We start from the raw sequence: 13,641 nt of genomic DNA, 5'->3' as shown, positions 1-13,641 counted from the left end.
CAAACAGAGCAAGCAAGTGCACGTCTTAAGCACAGTTTCAGGTATTTAAAAGAAGCCCTAGAATAGGATATCTAGGTGAGCAGAGAATATGCAGTATTGAGTTAGGACCAAAGTGTGAAAAACCTATTCAGTTTGCCTACTGATTTTAGACTTGTTGAATATGAGCGGTCACAGATAATAAAGCGTAGTTTTACAGTCTGCAGGATTTTTAATCGCCCTATAGGCTTGCCTAAGCGTGTAATGGTGATGTCCTATGAGCATGGTATCTAATCATTGATCAGGAATGCAGTAGAACAGTAAACAATTTTAAACGGGCAATTTCGATCCTATAGGCATACTTTCTAATGATATTGACTATCACAACGTTGAAGAAACGAGTAGGTTAGTTAATTAAACTGATTCAGAACCTACAAGAATGAGTTAAAGTTAAACTGATTTTAGATCTAACTAAAATAGTTTTAGATCCTATAGGCATGATTTCTATAATTAAAGCTGATTTTAGGCATGACTTTTAATTATGTAAAGTAAAGCAAGCAGAATTTGTTTAAACAAAGCAAAATCCTATAGGCATATTATCTGACAAAACACATTTGAACCATATAGGCATGTTATCTAATAAGACACATTTGAACCAAATGAACCCTATAGGCATGTTATCTACCCAACTTTATCCACAATATACAACTGCTCTCCCTTTTCACTAGTCACCCCATTATCTGCTTACAATTTATTGTTACAAACCAATGATTGAATAAAAATTACATAAATAGAATATAAGTTAAGCTATAGGGAGCCTGGAGTAGGCCCAAAGCAAATTTGGTGTGCCAAGCCTTCACTAGTCTCAAATGCACAAGATTCCATAACCAATTATACACCAGAGGGGCAGGACTTAGTCATCTAAGAGTAAGTGAGAGTGCTTGACATGATTTAAAATAGTTTTGGTAAACAGTATAAAGCAAGGTCTTATGAGTGAAAAGCGTTTCTAAAAACCAGTACTAATTTAATGATAAAACAGTTTGAGGAAAGTATGAAAAAACAATTTGCAATCGAAACACAAGCCACAGAACAAACAACTTTAGAAAATACTTTGGCAAACAGTTTCCACACAAGGAAAGAGGGGTTGGGGACACATAGAATACACCTTAATGGAGTACATAAACAACAGAATGCATAGAATTCTCAAGGGGTTCTATAGAACTAATAGGTTAGATAGTATGCATGTTATTGAATCATGAAGCAAAGATCACAACAGAAACATGTTGAGGACATATAAACAACACGACTAGAGTAACTCTAGGGAGACTAGATAACTTAGCAGGAGTAAGGCAGAACATGCAAGGACTTAAATAGACATGCTAGGCAAGTATTAATAAGTGTAGGTATGCTAATTACACAAAAGCAAAATTTAGGCATGCTGGATAAACAATAGTCAGTCAAACAGGCTAGTTACATATGCAAGACATGTCAAACAACATAGTGAACAGACAAGTAAAGTGGAGACACGCTAATTACATATTTGAATAAGGTAGTATTTGGCATGCTAGGTAAGCAGTAAACAGAGGTAGGAATGAACTCCGGATTGATGAACTAAGGCAGTAAATAAACACATAGGTTTGGATTCTGAAATTTAATCAGAAGCATACCAGTTAGAGAAAGAACAACACAAGATGTAAGAGAGGTGTTGTGCAATTTGCAGCCTTGGCTTGCAGCCGGCTAGACTAATAAAGATTACAAGTAGCAGAGAGAGCAGAAAGAGCTTTTTGGAGTGTAAAAGTAGTAGTTGATGAACTAATGTTCGTGTCTTCAAAATCAGAATGGGGAGATTATATAGCACTTAGCATAGTAAAACAAATAAGGCAAAGAATAAATAAGGTATGCAAGTAAAATTAAATAGTTAATTGGGGCTAAACTCAATCAAGTAATTCAATAGAATCCAGAAAGCACCCCTTAATATTAGGGAGAATTAATTAACAGCTAAGTTAGAGGTTCAATAAGGTAAACAAATCAATCAAAGACCATCTAAGAGTCGGTTAAGGCAATTAAATCTCATAAATCATGCTAACAAACCAATTAAGGCAAGTAGTACCAATCATGCGTCACAAATAAGGACATAATCACAGAGAAGTACCAATCTCAGCAAAAAAATTAATTTGAACCCTAATTAGGCAAATAAAATCAGTCAATCTTTTTTTAATTGACAGAACTAAAGAATAATGGGCAAAATATTGAAATAATCAGTGAAATAAGAAGAAACCCTAGGAATTAAAACATATACGAAAAATCAGTCGAACAAGTAAAGAGAACCACAGTCAAGCACTTAAGAAATTTAGAATTTTTGCAGAAAACTTAAAGGAATGAAACCCTAATTTTAGAGAAAACAAAGATCAGTTAAAAATAAAGAAGTGAAAGAAACTAAAAGAATAGCCATGGAAGTTTGAAAATGTTTTAGATAACCAGAGGGTCGACGAACACACAACAAGAAAAGAAACCCTAATATAACAAAAACGTTCAGACCTCGATTAACCAGTAACGAAGTAAAAGAACTTTTTTAGGAAAATCAACGATGAACTCAGGATCGCTCCAGATCTACATATATGTGAACTGATTAAAGTCCAAACGTTAGGTTTCTTGAAGAAAAGAGAAAAGGTAAGAGAATCTAGCCTTTGAATTAAGGATTTGAACCGTGAGACTTTGATAGAAATCATTCACGGACCATAGACGGACTTTTGAAGAGTTTAAAATGAGATCTGGATCTGATCTCTTCGAAATCCTTCCACGAAACCACACAATCGAGCAACCAAGGGAGATATGAGTCAAGTAGAGGCCTCGTACAACCATAGGACGCCATAGATCAAATAGGGATTCAAGGGATTAGGGCTAATTTTGGGTGGCGGCGACTAGGGTTAGGTTTAGGTCTTAGAGACAACAGAGAGGAGAGGGTTTTGGGGCGGTTGTTTGGTGAGAATGCTAGGTTTGGGGGGGGGTTCTCGTTTGGAACTAAAAAAGGAAAGGGGTAATTGTAGCCGTTGATCTCTGTGATCAACGACCGAGATTGAAAGGATTTGGGGTAGGGTCGGACATTATAGGCTTGGGCCGGGTATATTTGGGCTGGTTTAATTGAATTGGGCTAAGTAATTAGGCTAAATCCGAAATAAGAGGGTCATTTGTTAAATACCCTATTTAATTGATAAAATAATTTTTTTTAAATAATCAATAGGCTGTAAAAAATGATTTTCATGCCTGAAAATATTTTAAAATAATTACATAATATTTAAAAAATATAAAAGGCTATTTCTTGGTAAAATAATGTAGTAATGCGTGTGTGGGCTATAATTGCAATGTAATTACAATTGCAGCCCAAAAATACAAAAGTGGTTATTTGTGCAACAATTGAAACTTAGTACAAATGAAAATAATAAAATTAAACCACAAAAATTATTATAAATCTATTTGTGATGCAATTAGTGATTATTTTTATAAAATAAATGCTAGGATAAATTAATTAAAATATTTTAAAAATGTAGAAATTGTATAAAAATACTAATTGATGCCCAAGCATAATTTTGAAAGTATTATGGAAAAAATCAGGTATCAACAAGAGGTGATGCAAGCATAGCTCAACCAACATGATTTGTAGCTGGTTCGTCATCATCAGTACGTCCCCCTGGACAAGGTCCACAAGCACCAATGAGTCGTGGTAGAGGAAAAGGCGGAGTATCTAGCTCGAGCAGTCCTCAGAACCGCATTTATGTGTTGGCAGGACGACAGGACCAGGAGTCATTTCTTGATGTTGTTACAGGTATATTATCAGTCTCCTCATATGATGTATATGCACTGATTGACCCAGGTTCCACCTTATCATACATTACCCCATTGGTTTCTAGTATGTTTGGAATAAAACCTGAATTGGTTAAACCTTTTGAGGTGTCTACACCTGTTGGGGACTCGGTGCTAGCTAAGGAAGTATATAGGGGTTGTATAATAGTAGTTCATGGTCGATCTACCGTAGTAGGCTTAATCGAGTTAGATATGGTAGAATTTGATGTTATAATGGGCATGGATTAGTTGGATTCTTGTCATGACAATGTTGATTGTAGATCAAAGATAGTCCGCTTTCAATTTCCAGGGGAGCCTGTTTTGGAGTGGAAAGGTAATATGGCATCGCCGAGATGAAGATTCATTTCCTATCTCAAGGCAAGGAAGATGATCTGAAAGGGTTGTATTTATCACTTAGTTCGAGTTCAGGATGTGGAAGTGGAGTCACCAACCATTCAGTCCATCCCTGTGGTGAATGAGTTTCCTAATGAGCTTCCAGGTTTTCCACCAGAGCGAAAAAATTAAGTTTTCCATTAACCTACTACAAGATACTCATCCAATATCTATTCCTCCCTATAGAATGGCCCCCGTGGAGCTGAAAGAGTTAAAGGAACAACTAAGGGACTTGCTTGAAAAAGGCTTTATCAGACCTAGTACATAACCATAGGGAGCACCTATGTTATTTGTAAGGAGAAAGATGGTTTCTTAAGGATGTGTATTGATTATAAACAGTTGAATAAGGTAACGATCAAGAATAAGTACCTGCTCCTAAGGATTAACGATTTATTTGATCAGTTGCAAGGTTCTAAGTGTTTTCAAAAATAGACTTGAGGTTCGGGTACCATCAGGTAAGGGTTAAGGATGAAGATATTTCGAAGACAACATTCAGGACCAGATATGGGCACTTTGAGTTTCGTGTTATGTCGTTCGGTTTGACCAATGCCCTAGAAGTATTCATAGATTTGATGAACCTTGTGTTCAGGCCCTTTTTAGATCTATTCATAATTTTATTTATCGACGATATATTGGTGTATTCTCATTCAGAGGCTGAGCATGCAGATCATCTGCGTACGGTGCTCAGAGTTCTACAAAAAGGGAAGTTGTATGCAAAATTCTCTAAATGTGAATTCTAGTTGAATTCGGTAGCTTTTCTTGGGCAAATCATTTTGGGTGAAGGCATCTGGGTGGATACACAAAAGATTGAGACAGTAAAGACTTGGCCTAGACCTACAACACCGATGGAGGTTCATAGCTTTCTCAGTTTGGCAGGTTATTATAGGATATTTGTAGAGGGATTTTCTTCTCTTTCAACACCATTAACAAAGTTGACTCAGAAGGGAGCGAATTTTCAATGGACTGATGCTTGCGAACGGAGTTTCCAAGCATTAAAGGACAGATTAACGTCAGCATCGGTTCTAATGCTTCTAGAATGGACTGATGGTTACGTTATCTATTATGACACTTCAAGCATTGGGTTGGGTTGTGTGCTGATGCAGCATGGTAAGGTTGTGGCTTATGCTTCTAGACAACTAAGAAAGCACGAGAAGAACTACCCGACCCAAGATTTAGAGTTAGCCGCGGTGATTCATGCACTAAAGATTTGGAGGCACTACCTGTATGGCATTCATGTTGATTTATATATGGATCATAAGAGCCTCCAGTACATCTTTAAGCAAAATGAATTGAATCTACGTCAAAGGAGATGGTTGGAGCTACTTAAAGACTATGGCGTTGAAATTTTATACCATCCGGGGAAGGCGAACATAGTAGTCGACGCCCTAAGTCGTAGATCTATGGGTAGACTATCATATTTACATCCAGAAAAAAGGGGAATGGCTCATGAGGTTCATCAGCTAGCTAGTCTTGGAGTTCGATTACTGGACTCAGGTGATATTGGAATTACAATTCAGGATACGACAACATCTTCTTTAGTAACTGATGTAAAGGGACGCCAATGCAAGGATCATGTGTTAGTTCATTATAGGGATACCATTCTTCAGAATGAGAAGACACCGTTTGAAATTACAGAAGATGGAGTCCTTAGATATCAAGGGCGATTATGTGTTCCTAATGTTGCAGGGCTGCATCGGCAGGTTATGGGAGAAACTCACTATTCTCGTTATTCTATCCATCCAGGAGAAACAAAGATGTATCATGATATCAGGGAAGTATATTGGTGGGACGAAATGAAAAAGGATATAGCAGAACTTTTTGCTCAGTGTCCTAACTGTCAGCAGGTTAAGATTGAGCATCAGAAACCCGGTGGGTTATTGCAAGCTATGAAAATTCTGACTTGGAAATGGGAAGTAATCAATATGGACTTCATCTTAGGCTTACCTAGTACCCCGTGTAAGTTCGATTTGAGATGGGTGGTTGTTGATAGGCTTACAAAGTCAGCCCATTTTCTGCTCGTTAGAACTATATATTCCTCAGAGGATTATGCAAGGCTTTATATTAAGGAGATAGTATGACTGCATGGTGTCCATGTATCTATTATGTCGGATAGAGGAGCTCAATTTACAGCTAAATTCTGGAGTTCCTTCCAAAAAGGATTGGGGACTCAATTAAGTCTTAGTATAGTATTTCATCCCGAGACAGATGGATAGGCTGAGCAAACTATTCAGACATTGTAGGATATGTTACGAGCTTGTGTAATAGACTTCAAAGGTAGCTGGGATGATCATCTGTCGCTTATTGAGTTCGCATATAATAACAGCTACCATTCTAGTATTCAAATGGCTCCATACGAAGCTCTCTACGGACGAAAGTGTAGGTCACCTATAGGGTGGTTTGATGTTGGAGAATGTAGGTTACATGGGCCAGACCTGGTTCAGCAATCCATAGAAAAAGTACATTTGATTTGTCAGAAGTCATATTTTGACGTGCGTCGATGAGATTTAGAGTTCGGGGTTGATGACTGGGTGTTCTTAAAGGTGTCACCTATAAAGGGTGTGATGAGGTTTGGCAAGAAAGGCAAACTTAGCCCACGATATATTGGGACTTATAGGATCATTCAGAGAGTGGGCCAAGTAGCTTATGAGTTAGAATTGCCCTCGGAGTTAGAGTCTGTCCATCCAGTTTTCAGGTATCTATGTTATGGAAATGCATTGGCAATCCTACCTGAGTGGTGCCCACTGATGATGTACAGATTATAGAGGACTTGTCTTACAAGGAAATTCCGGTTGCCATCCTAGACCAACAAATCCGCAAGCTACGGAATAAGGAGGTAGACTCCGTGAAAATACATTGGAGGAATAGCAATTTGGAAAAATGACTTGGGAGGCTAATGTACCGAAGAATTTCGGCACATCTAATATAAATTGCTTAGATTTTAGCTTGTTTTAAATGCAATAATCTTTTATAATTATATAATTTTAGTGTTTTTGCAATGCATGAGGATTAAGGACCTAAGAGCATGGAAATGAAATCAAAAAGCCACAAAAAGACAAGAAAAGAGCAAAATGCATCGCAAATGTGGAAATGCGGACCGCAAATCCAACATGCGGGCCGCATAATGCTCAAAGGAATTGCAAACCCCAACAAATTGTTGGCCAAAGTCCAGTGCAAGAAATGCGGTCCAATAAGTGATCGCACAACAGGTTTGCGGGCCGCATAATGGACCGCAAACTTGTTGTGAAAATTGTTGAAGGTGGAAAATGAGATGAGAAATGCGATCGCATATCTACATTGCGGACAGCAGAACGTGAATGCGATGAAGGCCTGGGAACTAGGGTTTGAAGATGCGATGGCCATGACTAGAATGCGGACCGCATGTCTGTTATACGACAGATATGCGGTCGCATAATTGACTGGAAAGGGTATTTTTGTCCCAAGTTTTGACCCACTATAAATAGATTTATTGGGGTTTTGTGGGGGCATCTTGTCTTGTTTTTGAGCTACATTCCAAGTCTTTAATATTCCTCTCTTTTGGAAGGTTTTGAAGGAAGAATCTTGCACTTTGTAAGTTTTATGGCATTAAATATTCTTTTTGTATTTTAGCATGTGTAGCTAACTTTAAATACTAAGATTGTGGACCCTAAATGGGTGTTATGTTAATGGGTATTTAACATTGAATATATGTATAATGGTTGGTTGATTTATATTTATTTTTCATTCTTCATCTATTGTTGGTGGTTGCAAACATTAACAAGTGCCATTAAATTCTTTCTTTACTTGGAAAAGTAAGTTAGGATTTGGTAGAAGTAAATATCAAAGACCCAAGGCTTTAAACCTTGTTTAATAGAATCGCTTAGGAATAAGTGGGTTTTATTTGGCATATATTGATTTTTCTTAATTGCAACTCTTTTATATTTGGAAAAATCACAAAGAGAAAATACTACCCAACTATTGGAAAATATTGGGTAGTCATTTAGAAATCATTTGCATATCTAAAGAACCTTCCATTAGAAATATATCATATTAATACCGATAGCATTATACTTCATTGAAGAGGACACAACCTTGGTTTCCTTAATCAAATTATTTACATTCTCAACATTTCAATTAGTTATTTCTTCAAACCAAAATCATATCATACTCTTGTTACAAATAACCGAATAGAATTTCGACTTAAGTCAGGTAACACATTACTTGAGTAACTTTTTCACGCCTATTCCCTGTGGGATTCGACACCAACCTTGTTGGGTTAATATATTTGACACTGACCGCCTTACACTATTTAATTAAAGTGTAATTTGAGCGTATCAAATTTTGGCGTCGTTGCCGGGGAATACGGTTTTTAAATTACTAATTAGTGTGTGCTTTACTTTACGTCTTATTCTATTCCATCACACATTGCTTATTTTGCTTGGTGTTGATAGGAAAACATGGCCGAATATGAAGAAGAAATGGAGATAGAAATGGAAGAAAATCCTTTTGCGGACATATATGAGTACATTGAGGATACAAATGCTATTGTACCTCCAGTCGTTGGAGCTGCAACTTTCAAGGTGGAACATGGTTTAATCCTTATGCTCAAAGCGGGGGGGGGGGTTAGGAATTCCACTGATGATGATCTGACACAACATCTTAGAAACTTCTTGGGTGTATGTGCGATGCATAATCAGAACAACATCTCTGATGATGTCCTAAGGTTGAGGGTGTTCAATTACTCACTAGTTGGGGACGCAAGGAAGTGGCTTTAGAATATGCCACCAAACTCCATTCATTCTTGTCTTGAACTTGTCCGAGCATTCTTAGCTAAATGGTTGCCGCAAAGTAAGAAGTCTGAGCTCCGGGATAAAATTTTCTTTTTCAAGCAAGTACCGGGAGAACATCTACATTAGTCATGGGATCGATTCAAGTTATATTTGGTGAGGTCTCCCAACCATGGTTTTCCAGATTCTATCTTGTTGGAAAAATTCTACATGGGTTTGGATCTTATGAACCAATCTATAGTCAAGAATGCAACTGATGGATCTTTCATGGATAAATCATTCACAAGAGTGACACAAATACTTGACAAAATGGCAAAACATAACCAAGCATGGCACTCAGAAGACACCACAGGTGGAATTGCATATGGTTCTCCTTCCTTGACCACCATGATCAAGGAAAATCAAGAGAGATATCAAGTGATTGCAGGGCTTGCCACAAATGTCAATGTGTTGACAAAGATGTTCAACGAAATCCAAACGAAGAAGGTAAATGTGGTGGAGGATGTGCAACCCATATCAAATGAAGACTTTAAGAAGGCAAACTATGTCAACAACTCTTAAGGAGGTTATCAAAGGCAACAATATCAAGGTCAAGGACAATAAAATCAATGGAGGCCTCACCCGCAAGGGCAAGGCAACCTAAAATCAAGGAAATTGGAACAACAACAATAACTTCTCAAATCAGAGTTCAAACCCATATGTTCCTCCAAAGGGTCAATATGCAAATCAAGGTTCCTCAAGTGATTCCAAGTTGGAAAGCATGCTTGAACCGGTATTGCAAAATCAAGAGAAGTCTGACACTTCTATGAGGAATATGGCTGAGCTTGTTGGCTCTCATACCGCATCCATTCAAAAATTGGAGATGCAAATGAGAGACCTCTCCAGGGAGCAAAATCCAAAGCAAAAAGGGACACTTCCAAGTGACACAATTTCGAACCCAAAGGGTAGTGGGGGTGGTCCAACTTCTCATGTCATGGCAATTACTACTCGGAGTAGGAAGGTACTACAAGGAGGGAGTGAAAAGTGGTTGAAGTTGAAGAGTCCGAACAAGAGGTTGAGGTTGAAGAGCCAAGTGTTGTTGAAGTTGAAAAGGTTCCGGAAGAATTGAAAGTGCAAGAAGAAAACTGGGAAGAGGTAAGGGAAAAGGTAAAAGAGACACCAAAAACTCTACCACCTATTCCTAGACCTCCTCCTCCATTGCCTCAAAAACTTGCCAAGAATGTTGATGATAGCAAACTCGAAAAGTTCTATGACATTCTCAGGCAATTATCGGTGAATATTCCATTTGTGGAAGCATTTCAAGAGATGTCGGGTTTTGGTAAATATTTGAAAGACTTGATTACCAAGAAGAAAACCACCAAAAATGAAGTGGTGAATGTGACTCACCGGGTTAGTTCCATCATTGCAACATCCACCGTTCAAAATAAAGAAGACCCGGGAGCTTTCACCATTCATTGTACTATTGGGGCACATGATTTTACAAGAGCCCTTTGTGATAATGGGGCTAGCATCAACTTAATGCCTCTTGCCATTTACAAGCAAGCAAGGTTAGGTATGCCAAGTCCCACAAGTATGAGATCGCAAATGGTCGATCGTTCCATAAAGAGACCGGTGGGAATTGTTGATGATGTGCTTGTTGAAATGGGAAAGTTTCGTTTACCGGCCGATTTCATAATCCTTGATTGTGCGGTTGACAAAGAGATCCCTATCATTTTGGGGAGACCATTCCTAGCCACAGGAAGAGCACTAATGGATTCGGAATGGAATGAGATCAAATTTCGTGTGAATGATGAGGAGGTCACATTCCATGTAAGCAAGGGTATGAAACTACCACATGAATATGAGAGCATCTCGACGATTGATGTTATTGATAAAGTGTAAGATGCGGTTCAAATGAAAATGGAAGAACAATGCATCGGTGAGGCGTGGGTGGCTATTTTGGTGAACTTTGATGGTGAAGATATGGAAGGATATATTGAATCGGTAAATGCATTGGAGGGGCTTGGGTCCTACACTTATGCTCCGGCAAAGCTCTCTCTCGACTTGGATAATAGAGCCACTCCTCCCGCAAAGCCTTCTATTATTGAGCCACTACAACTAGAGCTCAAACCTTCCACCACACTTGAGGTATAAATTTCTTGGTTCAAATGATACTTTACCAGTAATCGTTTCTTCTTTGTTGAATGATGTGCAGGTACAAAAATTGTTGGAAGTCTTGAAGGAGCACAGGCAAGCTATTGGATGGACAATTGCGGGCATCCGAGGGATTCCCGCCGGAATTTGTGAACACAAGATCCAATTGGAGAATGATAATAAACCAAGTGTGGAGCACCAACAATGGTTGAACCCGTCCATGCAAGAGGTGGTGAAGAAAGAAATCATCAGGTGATTGGATGTCAGGGTAGTCTACCCCATTGGCGATAGTGCTTGGGTGAGCTCGGTGCAATGTGTGCCAAAAAAAAGAGGCATGACCGTGATTGAAAATGAAAAAAAATGAGCTCATCCCAATAAGAACAGTGACCAGATGGAGGGTGTGTATGGATTACCAGAAGCTCAACAGTGCCACATGCAAAGACCATTTTCCTATGCCTTTTATTGATCAAATGCTTGATCGGCTAGCGGGAAGGTCATTCTATTGCTTTCTTGATGGATATTCCGGTTACAACCAAATCAACATAGCATTGCAGGATCAAGAGAAGACAACATTCACTTGCCCTTATGGAACTTTTGCCTTTAGCCGAAAGCCGTTTGGTTTGTGCAACGCTCTGGCTACTTTTCAAAGATGCATGATGTCCATATTCTCCGACGTGGTGGAGGAGTTTCTAGAGGTTTTCATGGACGACTTTTTTGTGGTAGGTGACTCTTTTGAGAATTGTCTCAATAATCTTAGACAAGTGCTTAAGAGATGTGAGGAGACCAACCTTGTGCTCAACTAGGAGAAATGCCAATTCATGGTGGATGAAGGCATTGTTTCATGGTGGATTAAGGCATTGTATTGGGGCATAAAATTTCAAAACATGGCATAGATATTGATCTAGCAAAGATCGAGATCATTTCCAAGCTTCCTACACCTACTTCTGTTAAAGGTGTCCGAAGTTTCTTGGGGCATGCCTGGTTCTATATGCGTTTCATCAAGGATTTTTCCAAGATTGCAAATCCTATGTGAAAACTCATTGAGAAAGATGCAAAATTTGTGTTTGATGAGAAATGCCTCAAAGCCTTTGAGGAATTGAAGCAAAAGCTCACCACAACACCTATTATTGTCACACCCGATTGGTCTCTTCATTTCGAGCTCATGAGTGATGCCAGTGGTATAGCTTTTGGATCAATGCTTGGCCAACGTCACAACAATGTTCTTCACCCGGTCTATTATGCAAGCAAGACACTCAATGGAGCTCAAATGAATTACACAGTGACTGAGCAAGAACTTCTTGCCATTGTCTATGCCTTTGAGAAATTTTGGGCTTATTTGTTGGGATCCAAGGTGATAGTGTACATAGACCATGCTGCTCTTCGCTATCTTATGGCAAAGAAGGATACAAAGCTTAGGTTGATTCGGTGGGTCTTGTTGTTGCAAGAATTTGACTTCGAGGTCAAGATTGCAAGGGAACGCAAAATCAAATTGTGGATCATTTATCAAGGCTTGAAGAGGCAGGGAGGCCAAAGGGAGACCTTGAAATCAAGATGCATTCCCGTATGAACACATATTGGCACTATCTAGCCCTTTTGCTCCTTGGTAAGCCGATATTGCTAACTACTTAGTTATTGACGTTATTCCGGATGGATTGGAATCCTATAAAAAGAAGAGGTTTCTGAGAGATAGTTGGCAATACTATTGGGAAGAACCATTCTTGTTTCGTATTTGTGCTGACAACATCATCAGAAGGTGTGTTCTAGAAGAAGAGATTATGCCAATTCTAAAGGCATACCACGACTCACTAATTGGGGGTCACCATGGGGGGATATTGAACGGTGGCTAAGGTGCTTGAATGTGGTTATTATTGACCGTTGATCTATCATGATGCCAATCAAATGGTCAAGGCTTGTTACCAATGCCAAAGGCAAGGATCAATCTCCAAGAGGCATGAAATTCCAATGCACTTTGTGATGGAGATAGAAATCTTCGACGTGTGGGGAATTGATTTTATGGGTCTCTTTGTAAGCTCCTGTGGGATAAAATATATCTTGGTGGCTGTGGACTATGTGTCCAAATGGGTTGAAGCAATTTCCTTACAATACAACGAGGCAAGGAGTGTGACCACATTCTTAAAGTAAAACATATTCACTCGGTCTGGCACTCCTAGAGCCATTCTTAGTGATGGTGGGTCTCATTTCTATAACAAGGCTTTCACGGGGTTACTAGAGAAATATGGCGTCAAGCATAAGGTGGCCACATCTTATCATCCCCAATCAAGTGGCCAAGTTGAAGTTTCCAACCGGGAGATAAAGATCTAGCAAAGACTGTTAATGCAAACATGACCGATTGGTCAAAGAAGCTAGATGACGCATTGTGGGCATACGGTACGGCGTACAAAACTCCCATTGGCACTTCTCCTTATCGGTTAGTCTTTGGCAAGGCTTGTCATCTACCCGTAGAATTGGAGCACAAAGCCATGTGGGCTTTAAAAAGGTTGAACTTGGATTTGGCTGAAGCTGCAAATTTGAGGTT

The 13,641-nt window shown here is 38.9% G+C and overlaps 1 protein-coding gene across 1 annotated transcript; it reads left to right on the top strand.

Annotated features, from left to right (window-relative positions):
* The first annotated feature begins 9,182 nt into the window (after window positions 1-9,182).
* LOC138869114 (uncharacterized) lies at window positions 9,183-10,853 on the top strand. Its single transcript, XM_070146704.1, has 3 exons — window positions 9,183-9,458; window positions 9,685-9,972; window positions 10,065-10,853. The coding sequence occupies exons 1-3, from the start codon at window positions 9,183-9,185 to the stop codon at window positions 10,851-10,853; spliced, it is 1,353 nt and encodes a 450-aa protein (XP_070002805.1).
* Window positions 10,854-13,641: the final 2,788 nt, after the last annotated feature.

The sequence above is a fragment of the Nicotiana sylvestris genome, chromosome 5 (genome assembly GCF_000393655.2).
Source record: "Nicotiana sylvestris chromosome 5, ASM39365v2, whole genome shotgun sequence".
Classification (NCBI taxonomy): Eukaryota; Viridiplantae; Streptophyta; class Magnoliopsida; order Solanales; family Solanaceae; genus Nicotiana; species Nicotiana sylvestris.
The sequence above is the reverse complement of the archived record's forward strand: the minus strand, read 5'-3'. Positions and strand labels throughout refer to the sequence as shown.

Excerpts from the sequence above, each read along its gene's own strand:
- LOC138869114 (XM_070146704.1), top strand. The coding sequence starts at position 9,183 with ATGGGTTTGGATCTTATGAACCAATCTATAGTCAAGAATGCAACTGAT. Across the intron at positions 9,459-9,684 it reads ACGAAATCCAAACGAAGAAG|GGTCAATATGCAAATCAAGG; the intron begins GTAAATGTGGTG and ends GTTCCTCCAAAG. Across the intron at positions 9,973-10,064 it reads TTACTACTCGGAGTAGGAAG|GTTCCGGAAGAATTGAAAGT; the intron begins GTACTACAAGGA and ends GAAGTTGAAAAG.